The 19,518-nt window shown below is 35.0% G+C and overlaps 1 protein-coding gene across 9 annotated transcripts in view; it reads left to right on the top strand.

Annotated features, from left to right (window-relative positions):
* Fife (regulating synaptic membrane exocytosis protein fife) overlaps positions 1-19,518 on the top strand; it is a 165,887-nt gene that overhangs the window by 46,322 nt on the left and 100,047 nt on the right. For all 9 annotated transcript variants that reach the window (XR_011717470.1, XM_071699685.1, XM_071699687.1 and 6 more), the window contains 3 exons: positions 3,105-3,228; positions 16,080-16,158; positions 19,119-19,275. Coding sequence is in view for 8 of the 9 variants with exons in the window: in XM_071699685.1 (XP_071555786.1) it covers positions 3,105-3,228; positions 16,080-16,158; positions 19,119-19,275 (360 nt within the window). In the remaining variant the exon portion in view is untranslated. The remainder of the gene's footprint in view (positions 1-3,104; positions 3,229-16,079; positions 16,159-19,118; positions 19,276-19,518) is intronic.

The raw sequence follows: 19,518 nt of genomic DNA, 5'->3' as shown, positions 1-19,518 counted from the left end.
GGTTCAAATATATGTGATTGTTTATCACAGGAGTGATAATACTCATGGAAGGACAACTGCTGTAATTTACGAGAGCCCGCGCGAGTTTTCTAGCCCTCTGTGTTCCGTTCTTTTGCAGCGCCATATATAGTAGCAGGATAAGGCATGTTGCCGATTAAATCCAGCTGGTAGACGATTGCGCCGAACTGCATGCGGAACGGCACGGCGCTCGAACTCGGACGGAACTTCAGTTATGCGCGTCATAACGTTTGCAAATGCGACATCGTGCTATCGGTAACGCGGTCGCTATTCGACAACTCCTATCGCGGGAAATGTAAATGTTGAGAATTTCTGATACATAAATTTCGGAGCACGAGAATATATCGTTCCTCGTACGTGCGCTTATAAATTAGGCAATTAACAACGCGGAGCGTTAGAAAATCAGATTTGATATACGTCTTCGCAATTTACTGTGCAATTTACAATAACCGTGGCAATAAGATTTCAATAACGCAAAATGTAATAAGCCACGCTTTTTGACAGATAAAATCGTGTTCGTGATATCAATATCAATAATTGCAACAATTGCAACGCACATTGTTGTCTGTACTTTCGCAAGATATAGTATTTATGCGTGATTGGAGTAGACACACATGATACAGCATCCAAAGATCAAAGTGATGCAGAAGTGCAATATTTTCTAAATTTAAATATTTCAAGAATGGATTTATTCGCAACCGCAATCATGATTAATTAAAATATCCGAAATGTCGAACATATTATACGTCTATATTCAGAATTTCTCTCTGTTTCCTGCAGATCGAAATACTCCGATTCATAGTTTAAACAAAGAATTTATTTATAACAGTGTGACTCGGTTATTTTGCTGCTACGAGATCGGTAGTTATTGCAAATTATACGCGTTGCAATCAAACGTTGCAAATCAAACGTCGAACTTAATAACGACATAAAGGCTCCGCGTGCAAGAGCTGATCAGCAAAATGACACGCACACGGTAGAAATGAGAATGGAGCGGCCGTGGTCTGCCACGTGTTTAATATTCTTCATGTGTATGTATACCTATTCGCGTTGCCGCATTTCATCAGGAGGCAACCGGGATCAAATCGGTGGCGGTGTCCCACCGGCTGTTTCCGACCGCTGGAATCGTTCCAGAAATGGAGCTCGCATTATGCCACGCTCAACGTGCCAAATAATATAGCCGGGGTATAAGGGAAGTGTGTTTGTGCACGTGCAGAGTAGAACGAGCGAGTGAGCGGTGAGTACCTCGGATAAGAAGAGCTTGAGGCACCGAAGGTGCATATCACAAACAGAAAGCAAAGTTCGATGGGGAACGAAGGAAGAGAGAGAGAGAGAGAGAGAGAGAGAGAGAGAGAGGGGGGGGGGAGAAGGGAAGAAGAGAGAGAAAGAGCGGGCAATCGGCCAGATGCGGTGCAATTTACATCTCGATTACAAAATTGGTTTTCGCATGGACTCGCTTGTACCTGTAAAGATATTTACTATCGTCCTACTTCAAAGGTCACCACGACATGCTCGAAGTTCGGAGAGAACGTTGGTGTTCGCGGAGGAACAGAAATCTTTCAGAAGAAATAGCCGTTTTTCTCATTTTCGGAAGAAGCAGAAAAGAAAATTGAATTTTGCCGTTTTTCATGCGGTATCCTTGGGTTTGGTCTACGATATTTTATTTCAGTACAGATTTTCTCGATTCTTTATATAGAGATAAAAAACGCAATTTAATTGATTATTATACACCGAAATTATGTCGATTTATTGTATTTCATGTTGTATAATTTATTTTATTTATTATATTCATTCTATTTGATAACGCAATATATAATGCCACGAGAATTATTAAATAGTTGTTATTGCGGATATGAGCTATTATATAATTAGAAATGTAAATTAAAGAATACAATATCTTTCTAGTAATGAAATCAGTAAATATTATCTTTTCATAATTTCTCTCTCTTATAAATATTTAAAAGAATATTTAAAACATTTTAACGATTCGATAATGTATTAATTAATATAAGCACCTAAATTACTGCGTTCTCATATTTATTGGACGATTTCAATTCTTATTTGATTTTATAATAAACTGCAAATAATTGTAATTTATTAAATAATTAAATAAATTACAAATAAAATATCTCTCATACTCTCTTAATACTAAAAAAAAAATATTAGAATTTCCAAAATCTAAATTGTCGAGATGATAAAATAAAAATAATGTTTCAGTCTGTTACTAACTTATTCGCACATTTTGCATAAAATAACGCACACATAGGCTTTTGAAAGTTCTTATCATTCTGTCGAGGGATTTGAGGAGACCACGATATGTGTCTTGACTAATATCTCCGAGGTTTGCAAGTTGTTCAAACCCACAGCGGTAATTTTTGTGAAGAATTGTAATAATATTCTGATAAAACGCGTATACGTAAACCAAAAATATCATATATGTAGCCTCAACTTTAGTAAGTTACTTGCTAAGTTTTCGTTTATAGCAGAAGGTTTTAACGACCACTTTCTGAGCGTCTTAACATTTCTTCTTGTGTAATCAAACAGAGTTCGAAAATATCACACGACCTATATGAGAGATCTATGAGTCAGATGTTAATTAATGTTTACGTTCACCGGGTCAAGGATACTCAAGTAAACGAGGATCAGATTACGAATTAGGTCATTTCATGCTTAAATATCATGTCTCGTTAGCATACTATCGGTAACATCGGCAGGTATATTTGATAAGCTTAATTCTAACTTATTAATTATACTTTCTTTGAATTTACATTTTATGAGAGAAAACCTATTCAATTCTTTGCGAATTAAGAAATAATATATTATAGAGATATCATTGATAAAAAATTTTACGCAAATTTTAAAGACAAATCTTTAAATGTTATAGTTAAATAATACTAAATAGATATATGGCTATTATTTATAATTACTAATTTATAATCAAAATTATAATAAAAAATTATTGACAAAAAACAGTTTGTTATACTAATAAAAATCGCAATGGAGAGGTAATACATGTTTTGACTGTTATTCTATTGTGCGAGCAATCACGTTTCAAATTGAGTATTAAAATATTGTTTATGTTACAGATGGGAATTTCGGATGGGAAGCAACAGGAAGCAAAGAAGCCGCAACCAGTTACGACAGAAGAAGGTGGAACCTTCTTCGGAAGCAAATTACTAACTTTGGAAACGTGGAAAATTACGGGAAACGGTAAGTGTATCTTCGTTTATCTTAACTCTAATGTTTGCATTAAACCGCACACGATTATTATAATAGTTTATAATTTCCTCAATTTCATTTCTATTCGTTTAATGCGTTAACTTTCTTCACATCAATAACAAAATTATGCACGAGAGAACAATTCGCATTGAAACATTACTATTATATAAACTACTTATTTTAAGAGACCGACTTCATTTCCAGATCTTATTCCGTATCTTCCAGAAGTGCATTTCAAAGAAACTTTAGCTTACTTTACATACTTTCCCATTAACAGCAACGACCAATTCATTGTCAGCGCAAATCGTAAAACGCGTTTGAATGTCGTACGATCGAAATTGTACAATTTCTTTCCGTCCTATTCTCTTCGCAATTTCAAGTTACGTCCCTTAAAATTTATCCATGCAGTTTTCCCTGACCTGACTGTGGAAGCGTCTACTCGAGAGTGATTTCGTTTTCCGCGGGCATTTTTATTTCACGACAATCTCTCTCGCGGCGCACTCCAATCCACGGAATTTCGTGCGTATAACCGTGAGTAACGTGCACACAGCGTTTCACGTCGGACATAACACTTGCATAAATATCAGCCCATGTTTGTCCAATTATACAGTGAGGCGCTGTGTTGGAAGATGAAAGCACGCGGAGAGAAGTGTGTATAGCTCGGGGAGAGGCCAATGAGGGTCGAGGACAGAGAGAGTCGGGCAAGGGCGTTTCCTTGCTTTTCATCGGTAGCGCGCATTTTCCTTTTCCTCTCATTTTGCACGACGCAAAGCGCCGTATACCACGTACTCCGCCGCTGCGGCAGAAATATTAAAAGGGACGAATGCGCTGCACCAGGCGCAGGGTGCACCGCAGCGGTAATAATTGTTTCGAGTCTCGACACACCTGCGCGGCCGTACGCAACCGTGCGTGTCGGTTGTCTCGATACAATACTGTCTATTTTAATTTATATATGCCGCCAACGCGCGAGACGAAGAAACATTATGCGGCCATTTATCAATGTAAGATGTTGTTAAGTGTGTCGATCAATCGAGAGCTTTTGTCGGTTAGTTTTTGTTAATAAGCTTATTTGTCCTTTTCACGACTGAGTAAAATTACTTTGCTCCACTTCGTCTTTGCGTTTCGTTGATGACTTTTTAATAGATGTAATAATATTTTAAGTGCGTTTTTTTTTCGCGTTTCACTACCTTGTATTTTATCGCTGTAATCGCCAAACATAATTAATAGTCCCGTGCTTGCGTAAGACTTTAATGCCTTTTCTTCGTTAAGAGGGAAGGTATACGAATTCAATTTACATTTTTTTACATTACTCGACATATAGGAATACTCGGGCGCACACATACACGTGCACACACACCCAGAAAATCTCAACTTACAATCGCATTTTCACAGAAATGGCGAAAGTTTAAAGGTTACTTTGCGAGTTCAAAGGAATATACGAAACTACCGCACACACTATGCATCATTCATAGTCGATTTGACAAAAGAAATTCGATCGGAGAACATTCGCGAGCTCGATTATCAAACGATTTTATCGTCGATCGGAGACGAGAGGTGAAACTAATTTGCGCATAATTACTGCGATAAAATTTTACAGATTTATCCAAATTTTTCGGATTTCGTGGATTATCACTTTGCCTTTGAGGGAAAATAAAGAAACCTGGCGGTATAATCTGTACAAATGCAATGCATACGAATTTATCTTCATTGCTGTGCAAAACAAAGCAATATATTCGAAAGAAAATCCACTAATCGAGAGAGAGAGAGAGAGAGAGAGAGAGAGAGAGAGAGAGGGGGGGGGAGAGAGAGAGAGAGAGAGAAAGAGAGAGAGATTCGAGAGCAATATAGTCGAAAATCCCGAAAAAATCTCGTCAAGCTTATTTTATTTTAATCCCAGAAAAAAACACTAACAAAAATAAATGGGAATGTAAAAATACTCTCTAATTGTAAATGAACTAAACTCGACTATGCGGGGTAGGATTTAAACGACAGAAATTCGATGGGGTGCAAAGAAAGTTTTCCCCTCTGATGAGACTTATTTTCCACGTTCCGTGAAGGTATATTAAGCTATCTAACCCAAATTATCAAAACACGAAAAATTTTATATGGAATTAATTTGCTAATTATTTGCTATTTTTTGCTTTTAAAAGTAATTTTTTTGCTCCAGCTTTTAAAAAGTTACGAAGGGCTGGATAGCTTAAGATTAAGGTATCCAGCCATTGTAAAAAAAAACATATACATAAGTCAAAGCAAAAAGTTAATAATACCAAAATTATTTGCTATTTTTTGCTTGCAAAAATAATTTTTTTGCTCGCACACTATTAAAAATTTACAGTTAATAATTTGACTTAGATAGCTTAATATACCTGTTCCGTGACGTGAATCGTACCGCAAATTTGTCCCTTTTCATCTCGTATTACTACTTTCGCATTAAAGTCTATTTTAATGCCGTATAATAATAAATTGTCTTTATATCTGTTCCCTTAAAAGAAGCTACCTGATTTACTATCATCTAATATTCTGTGATATTTTAGACAGAAATCATATACATATAAAAATATTAGAACAAGATTTGCTCGATGCATCCATATAAAAGAGATAGATATTAATACACGTAAGCTTATTTGCAAGTAGATTTGTTGGGCTAATTAAAAAAATAAAATTATTTTGCAGTAAATTATTTTATGTCAGAATAATTCATCGAAATTATGAGTTATATACCTTAATTGCTAAAAATTCCAACATCAGGGATTAAATTATCACATTCTGAAAAAAGATAATAATTCTTACGACAGAACGTGACAATTGCGAGGAGGAAGGAATACGATAAGTCTTTTGACAAGACCGGCTTTGCGAAGATCGATCTCCTATTTCCTCGGGTTTAATACACCTTTTGTTCGCTCGATCGTTAAGTAATGATGTTTAAGCCTTTAATCGCAATCACAAACGATCAGACGTAAAGGGAAGTGAGTTAACCGTTTTCGTCGTTCCACCGGCGAAACGGGCAGTTGTAATTAATCCGCTTCGTCCCCTGCGTTTCCGACCTCCGCACGACGATTCGACTGCGCCTCGTCTATTGGCGGAGATTCGTAGTTTGAGAGTTTCCTGGGAATTTCGCCTATAACCTTCTGCAGAGCTCGCTACACCCACTGTACCTCTTCGATCCAACCCTAAAGAGGAGAAACGGATACTTCTCAGTAAAACTCTTGTAAAACACGCTAGTTAACCCGGCGGATATGGCGGCTTTATCTCTCAGATAATCGTGCTGATTAACGGAATGTAGACGAATGATATCCGCAAGCGGTATTTATGATGATTGATTACCGTGAAATACGTTCGGATGGATTTACAAAACAATAAATCTACGAAATGAATGAAGTGACTGTATGAACTGACAACGGAATCTCTTTTATGATATAGTAATAATTCTATATATCTGTAAGACATAATTCTACATTTATATATATACATACATATATACTTATGTATATTAGAATTATTAGATAAATAATATTGAATTATAAATAAAATGGTATAAGCTGATAATATCAATAAATAATCAAAATTAAATTAACAGAAATATTTATAAAACTGTCTCTTGACATCAATTCTATCAAACAAATAAACAGGAAAAAACGTAAGGCAATTTCGAGGTGTTGAAAAATATCAGGGACATTATCAGAGAAAGGGCTACGTCTCTTATAAAAAAATGGCCGTCGACATCCTTTTTCATTCCGCTTCCTCGCCAGAAATTTGAGCTATTTGCAAGGGTGACCGGATAACGCGAGGCGTCGGATGATGGAGTCGTGAAGTTGACATAAACGGAAGAGCTCGAGCGCGAAGTCGGAAACTTTTGAACAGAGTGGAAAGTTCGACAAAAGCGGCGTACTCGACAAGCCGGGGACTGAATGTCTCTATGAAAAATACGAACATGTGTTCGGAAAGGGTGGAACACGTACAAACAGCCGGGTAACGATACGAGAGGGATGCGGATGCCCTCGGGGCGAACGTAACGGAAGGGGAGCAATGGAATAGTAACTATTATTTACACCTAGGAGTACCTGGCTCCATACAATATGCCCGCAACTCCCACGAGTCCATCGGCGATGCGCGTACTTTTCTTTCTGCTTTTCATGGTGCGACTATCAATTTCGGATTTTGAAATTGTCCGTTGGGAGATTACAAAGCTATATTATACGTTCGCGCTTTGCTTTGTGGTTAGCATAAAATAAATTCAACTAAATTTGGATGTATATGAGATAAAAAATTTATAGTAATCGTTGTAATATACCATTTTTTAAACTTATTAAAAATTAATTCTATCATATATATTATGTATATAATAATTAATTAATTCTAATTATATGTGTATCATACGTTTATATTTTTGAAAAGAATCATTAGGTATTATTTGCTCGTTGCGATATCAGAAATAATTAGAAAATGTTTTGTCGCTAATTAAAACGCAATAAAATCACTGTTCTAATTACATCTTAAAATCAGTACTATCATCGTATACGTATTGTCTGACGGATAAATGTTTTATTAACCGATTAAGAATAGCTGTTGCAAATCTCTGATTTCGAAACTTTCCCCTCCTCGAAAGATCCTTCGCGGAGCCGCTTAGGATTGGCAATGACTTGTAAACCCGAATCAACCCCTCGGGGGGCTTCACAGAGTCAACGCGATGTAGTATCTGCTTCTCGTGCGGCTTCGATTCCGCCCTACTGATCGCGAGCTTGTGTACGTTATATGTAAAATTCAAATCACACCCGCTATCTATATCGATTTTTATCCTGCTCTCCCTCTCTATCCATCTCCTCCCCCACCACCCGCTGCCTTTCGTTTCTTTAATCCCTCCTGGCAGCGCATTTCTTCATTGCCCTTCGAGCGCGGCACGATGTTCGGATCTTTGAAGATTTACTTTCTGATCCTTCCATCTCGGTAGACCTCTTTCAAACGTTTCTTCAGAAATTCTATACGTATTTGCCATTCGCGATGAAACGGAAAAATGAAGATATCTATCCCTCTTCTCAGGGTTACTTCGAAATAATTCGAGTATAAATTTATACTGTAAAGTACACTGAGAGAAATGTTTTGTTGAAACAACCAAATTTTGTTACAGTAACAAAATTTGGTTGTTTCAACAAAACATTTCTCTCAGTGTATGCAATATCGCCTCCTCGTGTAGGATGTGATTGAAACCATTGATGATTTAGTTTCATGGTTTTTAGTTCTAAACGAAAAGAACAGTATCTAAAAATTTAGCTAGATACAGATCTGAAAATAATTTTGTCGCATCATCAAAATAATTATGTGGAACACTCAAACTGATTGCTAAAATGTCAAAATTTTTTACAGCATTATCATCATACTTCAATACGACCTACTATAATTATTATAGTATATAAGTATATAAGTATATAAGTATATAGGTACTTCACTTTAAATACCTATTAAATTTTACAGACATAATAATCTTACTCAAGACAATTTCTTCGTAAAATCTGACACACTTCAGAAGAAAGTAAAGAAACAAGACATGCATATTTTATACTCGTCATAAAGTACCATTATACTGCATTTCCTAACATCTCTTACTCTTACCAGGAAAATGATGATTCAATATTTCGTAAATAATTTTTTATTGAATGGAAAATTCATTTTGAATAAATAAAGAAGAGTAAGGGGGAGGGGAGAGGTATGAATTATCACTAATAAGCGAAGAAGAAATTTTGAAGCTATCGAAGACATCGCGATGGCGAAAAATGCAAGAGTAAAAGGTACGAGTGATTTGAAATCCCCGAACCTCCTTTCTATTGAAAGTCGGATTTCGCGTTATTCGCATTACATATCCGGCGAGAATGTGATGCCTTTGTTCGCCGCGCGTTTGAAAGACGATGAGGAGAGGAGGCGTTTTGAATGGGCCACCTTTAATGTTCAAGTCAGGCACCATCGCGATATAATTCAACGCGCGGTAACGCACGAGAATACGACCGATTCCAATCTCGTATTTATACCCATACCAGTTTGCTCACCAGTACCTCTCCTCTTACAGCTTTCGAATCGCTATAGCATGATCATTATACCATATACCGTGAAATCTAATTTCAACGTTGTAACAAGGCTGTACAATGTCATATTACGATTTGCGTTGTAAACTGATCAGTTTGTGCCTTCATTACGTAAGTGAACATTTCCATATTACACAATAATATCACATTTAATTAATATTATATGTTACAAAATTATCTTCTATTCTTCTCAGGTTTTGATCATGCTAAGATAGAAATAATACTTTTATCGTTGATTATGTTATGTTTTCGATTAATAATAAAATGTTATTTTATTCATTAATTGATAATTAATTCAATTATTATTAAAATGCCATTAATTTTATATCGTTATCAATGTGTTAGATATTTACGTCTCTTCTATATCCAGGCGCGAATACTCGTGTAATAATATTTCGTGATCCTTCCACGCGGAACGTGAGAATTATTGTCAAAATTTATTGCCACCTTGACGCATGTCAGTCTCATCAAGATACACTCCGTGACTGCTAATTCCACGGTATTCCATTCAACCAGCCAACTCACTGCCGATCCGCTGCTCCATTAATTACAGTGATGATTAACAATGTGATTGTACCTAGAGATCAATTACCAGCAATAACCCTACCAATAGCACGTCAGGCAGTATAACACGCCCCATTACGATTCGATAATTTCTCTTCCTCGTTTGGTTAAGCAGTACTATTGTGTACGTGACATACAAGTCGTTTAACAATGCATTCATAGTAAAACAGTTTTCGTATAAAAACGTCCGTTGCCTGTGAGAGATTGTTGAATCAATAGTTACACGATCTTGCGATTGTCTATCGGGAAATTATCGATAACTGATGATACAATTGATGAGAATGATGAGCCTTGAATAGAATAAATTACTAAAAACTATAAACACCATTTACAATCATATTTAATATATTTGATATTAATATACTATATTCCAATATCTATACATTCTTTCTCTCTTCTCTATTACACTATATTAATTTTCGTATCGCCAGTCACAACATTTGTTCAGCTTTTATTTTAATTCCATAATATTTGCCATAAAAATGTATTGTGTACATTTCCAACAAAATAAAAAAAACTATCAAACTTTTTGAAATAAACAGATTATAATTATTTTCTTCTTCCAATAATTTTATTAGAATCTCTTTATTTAAATATGTTATAAAACAACAGCAAAGATTATTATTGTAGTATTTATTCATAATTTACATATTTAATTTAATCAAACTGTTCACGTCTATTATATCAAATTAAATGGTTACATCAACTTCGAATTCTAGTGTCACAGTCTTTTTTTCACTGTGTATATTTTATTTATATTCTTTGTATTCGGTTATTGAAAAGAGAAGCATCGCACAGTCTCAGTTTGGCGGTAATTCTAGATTAAAATTCTAGCGAATGAATAGACTGTGTTATCGCGAACGTATGTATGTACTCTTGTATTTCGACAAAATAATAAAAATTTAAAAAAACGCATCAACATGTTTCTCTTTATGAATATAACATCGATTGAACATCAAACAAAATTCATCGCAACATATTTAAACTTTATTAAAAATTTTTTGAAATGTTTAATAAATTCTTGCGATGAATATCGTGTGTGTATGTGTGTATATTATCTGCCCGAAAAGATAGATCTAACTTTTTATAAAATGGAGAACATCCAATTATATAACGTTTTATCTGTACCTACGCGATATGATTATAAATGCATTAAATATTCTAACGAATTCACATTTTTGAATAATTTTATAACAACGCGCCCCGAATAATTGCTACATTAATATTAATTGCATTGAATTGCATAAACGCTATAAATGGGTCATCACCATTATGTTATCTCTAATATTACGGAAGCGTTAGATCAGGGATCGGAGGCTTTAATTACGTGTCCGTTTATCGTGCGTTGAATCGGGCAATGTCAATCGACGATATCGACCGGACCCTGGGCTTTCTACAGCAGAGCAAGTAGCGATATCAAAAATATGTCGCGTATCCAATTACGCGAATATGGCTTATTATTAGAGAACGATGAAAATTCGCGGAAATCAAGCCGCTGCGTATCTGACAAATATTTGCAAGCTACGCGTCGTTATATTTTCTAGTGTGCAGCCGTCGCGATAGTATCGATATATCACTGACGGTCGTATTGCCATTCGAAAATATATGCTGTTAAAAACATTCGTCGTGCGATGGCAGAGGATTAATAATACGTAGTCGATCTAAACAGCATTGAAATTAATACATTTCCCCCTTTGCATCTAAACATATTGCTCTCCGTACGAGCGCGCGAAATTGGATTGAGTTCACATTAATAGAGACAAATTTTTTCGCGTATATATCGTGGCCGCATCGAGAGCTTCGATAAAATTTGCCATAAATATATCAAGCGCAAACGGTAATATAATATTACGAAATCAAAGAGATCTTAAGCATATGATATCGTGAAATGCATATTCGACAAATCTCTCTCTTTCTCTCTACCATTATTTAAAATATCAAACATATCCGTTCTTTGGTCATCGTGATAATAAAATCGATCTTGTTGCCAAAAAGCTGCGTGTATTTGTTTTTCCCATTCTTTGAGATAATTTTCTATTACACTTTCCATATCATCGGATCAACGAAGTAATTTCCGACCTCTGCGTAAATTTCCATTTTCTTGAAGTTTTCAATTGACATTATTTCAATAAAATGTTTTGTTTCAACATTTTTTTATTCAAAAGTTCCGCGTTCGAAAAAATATTGGAAGCATGCCTCTAGTCACGAAAAATAAATATTGTGAGATATGTTGATTTTGTAGAATGTGTTAAAAAAAGCGTACATTGGTGCGTTTGCTACATTTATATCTATGAAGTATCTGATTTTTATTAGTTGAAAAGTGTCAAGAACTGCTGATCCGATATTACACCGTTATCATTTACAAAAAGTTTAGCTATATCGTTATATTAAAGCGATAACGATTTATTGGAGAGGATCCATATATGCAGCGATTTATCAAGTGCTGTTATTATAGGAAGATATTTCTACGAGATAGCAGGTTAATAATTTCCAATAACATAGGTAGAAGTAACGATTTATACATCAAAAAGCTCCTAAATGAAAAAAAGACTTCACTACACAACAAATGAAAAAAACCCTTTAAAAAATTTTCACTTTACTCTGCCAATCAGCTTCTAAAAATTATTCAATATCATGAAATACCGTGTTAAATGTTTTTCCATAGAATTTTTTTAGTAACATATTTGTCAATTCTCGTTGCTTTCTATTTTAAATTACTAAGATTTAAAAATTATTTCGATTGTCTTCTCTTCTTCTATTCAGGATGATAAATCGAACGATAATGCAAGTTGGTCGTGGTCGACCTCTTGTTACACAACTCTCAGAAAGTTAAATCTCGTGTTTATAGCAGACCATCGCACTTCCGAAAACTCGAAGCCGAGAGGAAGTTCGAGTTGCCTCTGCTAGAAACTCGAGATGCTGTTGAGCTTTCCATCAAAAGGATAGAAACCTTCTTGTCTTTTCTATGGTTATTTGGGAGCCTTGAAAGAACATGTCATGAACAGCAAGCTCGGCGAGACATATAATCATCAAAACGTTATAAATACGGAGCAAGTATAGAGAGAGCGCTTTCGTCCTCAATTAAACACGGTTTCGCGAAACGTAGGAAGCATTGTCTTCATATATAACCCTGTCTTTCAGAATCCTAAAGCACTAAAACGAATAACGTTTCTATAACGTAAGCTATTTTATATTATACCAGAAGCAAACGGTAAACGGATATTTCAAGAAAGATATTTTTAACAAACGGCAAATCTGTTTAAAATAAGTACTATGCCAGATCTATTATTTTATTAATATAAACATTTATAAAAGCTCTTTATATTTGCTTAATAAATTTAACTTAATAATTATAATTAATGTCAAGTTTAATTGAAGTATCATTTCTTTGATTACATCCTATAAATCTTGCGATTTAGCGTGAGATAAAAACGAAAGTTGTGACGATCACACTTCTATCCTTCAGGGATGTCGGGATGTTCTCCTAATGATTTTTCGGACAATTCGCTTTAGATAACGATTTATCTTGCGTCAAAGCACGGGTAGCCAGGAGCTCTTACGTGACTCAGGGAATCCCAACGATAACAAAGTAATTGCTACAAGAAGGAAAATCCTGACATTTCTCACACGTCGTTTAGGGAGAATTTCTTTTATTGCGCTCGTCGACTATATCGGTAATCCGCTTTGTTAACGTCAACAGAAACGCAAACGTGATTTCCGACCGTGTCTCTACAAAAACACCGTGGCGAGGTGCCAACGCGAGAGAAAACAGTTAATTTCATTAATAAAACCGAGTCGCCACGTTTGCACACGTTTTTGCAACAATCAAAATGCTGGCTTATTCAATAACATCCGTAATTTGATTCTTCTACAAACGCGTATGCGTTATCGAATGAAATTACTATCTGCTATTAATTATGGAAGAAGATATTGAAACATTTAATTATGGCAGCGTGTAAGGTTTCATTGTTTTTTAACTATACATTTATTATAGCATGTTATTAATGTATCTATATAAATTAAAAACATATACTTATAAGGCAGAGATTTTTGTTTAATAAAAATTTCCAGGATAATTTAATAATGGAAGTGTTTAATATATGAAATTAAATATTAAATATTAATTATTTAAATGTTCCAGTTATATTAAACATTAAATATTAATTATATTATGCGAATTAAGTATTTATACGAGTATAAATGTAACAAAATTTTGTTTTAGTTAATCTAGAGAAGATTCTGCTTGAATGCCTACCTTATTCAAAATTTAATTGCTAAATTATTTAATTATATATATATTTTTCCATACAATTTAAGAAAAGTTAATCTCAAATTTGTCTAGAAATCTATAATACAATCTTTGAAGTACTGTAAATAAAATGTTCTATATATCTCGTACGTTCATCAATAATTGCACCAAGTCGCATTGTTATGTTTTCAGATTAGAACTGTTTTCGCAACACTGTAATGCCGCAATTAATAAAACAAGAGCAATTTGCATCACTTACGAGCGAGAATAAACGGTGTGTTAACTATTTAATGGCGGAACAACGTTCTACGTATGACGTATTTTCCAGACCGAGTCATAACTCACGTATAAGATTCGATCTGACGGTTAATTTCCGCGACGAGAAAGGTGATATGCGGTAGATCACGGGCATCTAGTCGGTTTTTCTAAAAGTTTAATTGGATCCACGGGGCAATCCAATCTGACCACATGCGCTCGCGCACGATTCCGATTTTTCCGGATTTTGCGTCGCCGCAGGAGTACAATCTCTCCTCTCCGCTTCACGTCTCTACGAAATTACGCGGAAATTTATCTCGCAAAAAGTTGTACTGTCGCACATCACTTCAGTGAGTAATTGCGTTAATTACAAAGCGATGCGTTCCGTTTTTTACCTCTGTATCCCACTGTCGAGATGTCCAGCGCTTAAAGAATACTTCTGTCAGCCTCTGAATTTCACACAGTCTTCCTGTAAATAGAAAAGATGTTTCAATAATAGGATTATAAGATTCAAATTAATAGAGATTATTTTATCGAGTCTTCTTATAAATTTCTTATAATTAGTGTATTTTATCGCGAAAATTTATTCTCCATTCTTGCATATACAAATTAAATGTGAAAGACCAAATACACAAAATACAATTTTTATATGAAAATAATTAAATTGTTATAAATATCGTTATATAATAAATTTGACATTTTATTGACTTATAGAATGAAGTAAATTTTCAAAAAAATAAAAAGTTTTCTCTAATTTGTCTCTAATTGAAGTTCTAAAATCCTTAAAAAAAGTTCCTCAAATAAAGAGAGATTCCACAACGGTGCAAGAAAAGAGCGCACGCCCGTGGGAAAATTCATTTCTTTTTCTTGATTCACGGTACAGTAATCTTTTTCATTCTGTAAATTTATGCCGCAATGTTGCTCGCGGCGCGGCGGAAGAAGAACCATGGATTATTTGATTACTACGCGAAAGTATTTGAGTTAATTGAGAAGCTGCAAAAGTATTGCTTGATAACATAATATGATGTCATATTGACGCTAAGAAATACTTCTTGTAACAATAGTTTTTCAGCTAATATTTCTCTCTCACTAACCCAAAGTGATCGACGATGAATAGCACGGAAATGATGCAAACGAACTGTGTGAATGTTATTACAGTAATTTGAAAACGGTATTTACTTCCTCTGTGAATGAAATTAGGCGCAATTCTATTTGATTCCTATCGTTCCGTACACAGCCGTAGTTTCGAAAGGCAATTGAAGTTTCCTCTCTCTTGCCTCTCTCTTTTTCTTTCTTTTCTTTCGGCGGAATACATCGGAAACTCATTTCTGTCGATAACGGCCGAACCTCGAAATCGCGCGGCCGTTTTCCGATGAAGATTTGTGATAACGCTGCCGCTCGATTAGGAAGCCTCTCGGCAAATCGTGCAAGATAAAATCGCCACGGCGTCCTTTCTTGCTAAAAGGAAGGTGGGATTGAATACTTAACGAATCCCGGAGATATTCTTAAGGGTCCAAATGGAACTATAAAGACCCTTGTAGAGGCGACAGAAGGGCGGAAAAGGGTTTGTGGCAATCGATTCGCCAATTGCGGCCAGGGATCCCGGAGAATATAGCTTGTAAGAAAGTCCACGGATAGGACTGTCACAATCTCTTCGTGAGAGGTATAATACTATAAAAGAAATTCCTTTCTCTTTTCAGCGACGAAGTCGGCCAAGGTCACCCCGGTGGAGGACACTCAACCCAAAGAGGATTCCACCACCATTGAATTTTTAAAACCGTAAGTTCTGATTCTATTCTTCTTGGAAAAAGTTGTTATATTGTTATATATCTTGTGTTATTATCATTTATAATAAAACATTACAATTGTCATGATTTATAATTATTAATATTACAATAAATAACATTATTTTATATATTATTTGATTCATTGCAACTGTATAAATATAAGATTTCTTCGTTTTTGTTTAATTTCGAGTTGATCAATTTTTCGAGTACTTCACATCAGGAATGATATTACCATACTGTATGTATCTCATGATATTTCGAATATTACATTACAATAATTAATTACCAATAATCTAAAATTACACTAATAATTGCTGTAAAGCATCGAAGAAATGGAATATATCATGAGGATGTTGACCAGGTCAAACGCGGAATATGGGTTGCAATTAAACATTCATAAGACCGAAATCATGATCATGAAAATAACTTTCTTCATTTACAAAATATGGCAAGTTTTGAAGTGGTTGATAAGTTTGTATATCTTGGCTCTCTCCTAACAACGGAGGGAGTGAAATACGGCGAAGAATAAACATTGCAAGCTCGGGAACCACTAAGACTAACTTACCAAAATTTCGAAGGACGCGATAACTAAACATATATACGAAAATCAGATCGGTACAAGCACTCATGTTCCCCATATAGCCACCTACACATTTGCATTGGAAACATGAACACTGAAAAAGCCAGACAGATCGCGTATCGAGGCTTTTGAAATGTATCGACGTGTCCTCTGAATATCATGAATAGAACATTGGACGAGTAAGTCGTTACTGAAAGAATTGAACGTCAATACCCGTTTGCTAAGAATGATCCATCGTTCATCCCTTCAGTACCTTGGTCATATTTTTAGCAGAATAGGAACAATCGAGAAATTAATGATTGAAGGCAGGGTGGAATACAAAAGGCTAAGAGGCAGGTCGCTCACTCGTTAGACTGATTAATTGTGAACTAAAGACCTTTTAAATACAGGGTTACATGACACGACTAGTTCAGGATAGAGTGAACTGGAAAATCACCATTGATTCTCTATAAATCTCTACCATCAGCCCTTTCGAGAATAAATGGACAGAGGATGAAGATGATTTAAAAAATACAGTATTATTTTATCAAATAATATACGTATAATATGTGTAAAATCGTTAATTTTAGTTTATTTAACTTCGCGCGCGCACGCGCGCGCGGATTCCTCATTAAATATCATAATTTGAGTATTTCGTAACCGAATTTAATCATATTGCATTAAAATATATCTTTATTATTGATATTAACACAAACTGTTAAAATAATGTTAACTTAATTGTGAATACAATTTTGCGACACTGGAATAACGACACTGGAAAAATGTATAAAATAGTTTTTGGTATGCTAGCTGTAACAATAAAACCTCAGTATTGCGCTTTTTCACATGAAAGTTTTTCCCCCAAAGGGTATCCTGCTAAACTGCACTCTATTTCCATTCAAAGTGATACTTTGAAAGCAATTAATCCCTGATGAAAGTAATTTGCAACGGTGCAATATTAATCTTACGTTAAAAACTTCGTCCGATAATTCGAAAAAAGAAAATATTTAAAAAATGTATGTAATGTAAAATGTCAAAATGCGTAAGAGACCAACGTTTAAATGTAGTAAATGTTGATAAAACATATGATAAAAGAACGCAAATTCTGACTCTTAAAAATACAATATTTTATTTTTATTTCTAAAATTTTATATGGCTTATAAAAAGTATGTTTTTTAATTCATTAAAAAAACATTCTTATTTAATTTTTAATTTACTTCAAGGTTACTCAAAATTATTTCTCTTTGCTTTCACAATTCGTATATTGTCTTCCTTTTCGAGCTTTTTCACATTTGTAATATCAGATTATATCTGATTATAATACCTCATTAATATAACTATTCCATGCCCTTCATTGTACAATAATGATAATATTCTCTAATAAACGTCAATTGAATAGTTCCAATGTTCGCGCGATGAAACTTAATTCGTTATTTCGCCAATTGCAATTTATCTGAAAACGTTTCCGCGGGTAAAAGCCCATCGCTGTTAATCCGCGCGCTACACTATCTCGTGCGAGTAAAGATTTATTCGCCGGAGACGCACGCGTGCGAATGGACGCACTGCGGCGGACATTATCCGAGCGGAAGATGACCCATGAAGTTCATTGTCAGTTTAAACGGGCCGCGACCAACCCTTACTTCTATCGTTTGCCCGGCTCAGTTTGCTCGTGCACCCAGCCGAGCGATATTTAATACGACACGTCCATTAAGGACCGTGGATTGATTCCTCGTTGATCAGCTAAGTAACTCGCCCTTGTTCAAATAACGAGCGCGCTGTTCTACGAACGAACGTCGGATGTTGTATCGGATTCAATGACTAGTCGTTTTCTAATAACAGTTTTTTTTTCGACATACAACTATTTTTACGGTCGTAAAAGATACGCAAGATTTTTGATAGAAAAGTAGAAATACGTAACATGCGTGTGTATTGTAGGTCAAGATTATTATTAATTTCGTTGTCACGATGCACTTTTGAAATGTGTTGTAACTATTATGTAAGTCAATTATCTTTATATTCAATAACAAAACTGTTCATTATAGTAACTCAATGATAAATTCTTTCTTTTCATATTATATAAAAGCAAGTTACTGAGATATATAAGTAAAGAATATACTTTTTCCCGACCGAATAAAATATTACATACTTTTATGTAGTTTTATATTATCATAAAAATAACCATTATCACTCTCCGTTGTTAAAAAAGTATGCTTTACCATATACAACAGAATGTAGTTAATTATCTTTGATACCCCGTCTAATAATGTAAATGCTCAACAACCCAAACAACGGATGTTTGACAATAATCTTGTTAATGGAGGACGCATTCGGAAAGATCGTTGTAACGAATGAGGGCCTGCGCTTAATAAAATTTATTGGGCTCGATGTTTCAGAAAGTCAGAAACGGTCAAGACAAGCAGCGGGGACGACTGCAGGGTATGCCGGAAGTCGTTCGGCCCCGAGGAAGTCTCGCGAACTTGTTGCGAGTGTCAACATAAGGTCTGCGAGGACTGCGCCTCGTATTCGACGACAACGAATTCCGACGATCCGGTGGGTCTGCACGCCTCAATTTTTAATTAACCGGCTTGTTCATTGTTTTTCGCTGGTAAATATTGCCGTAAAACGAGATTGGATGGCGTCTGGGATGGCGCAAATTAATTGCCGAAACCTACGAAAGGAAAACACACAAAAGAGTTTGAAGACAGAGAGAAACGAAGGCTTGCGAAAATCTAATTTAAAAATTTAAAAAAATAACGTCGTAATTAATCGTGACATTTTACCGCTGCTTCTCTT

The sequence above is a fragment of the Temnothorax nylanderi genome, unplaced genomic scaffold, assembly GCF_030848795.1.
Source record: "Temnothorax nylanderi isolate EJ_2023f unplaced genomic scaffold, tnyl_v1.0 TNYL_tig0019_pilon, whole genome shotgun sequence".
NCBI lineage: Eukaryota > Metazoa > Arthropoda > Insecta > Hymenoptera > Formicidae > Temnothorax > Temnothorax nylanderi.
This window is presented reverse-complemented; position numbering and strand designations above follow the sequence as displayed.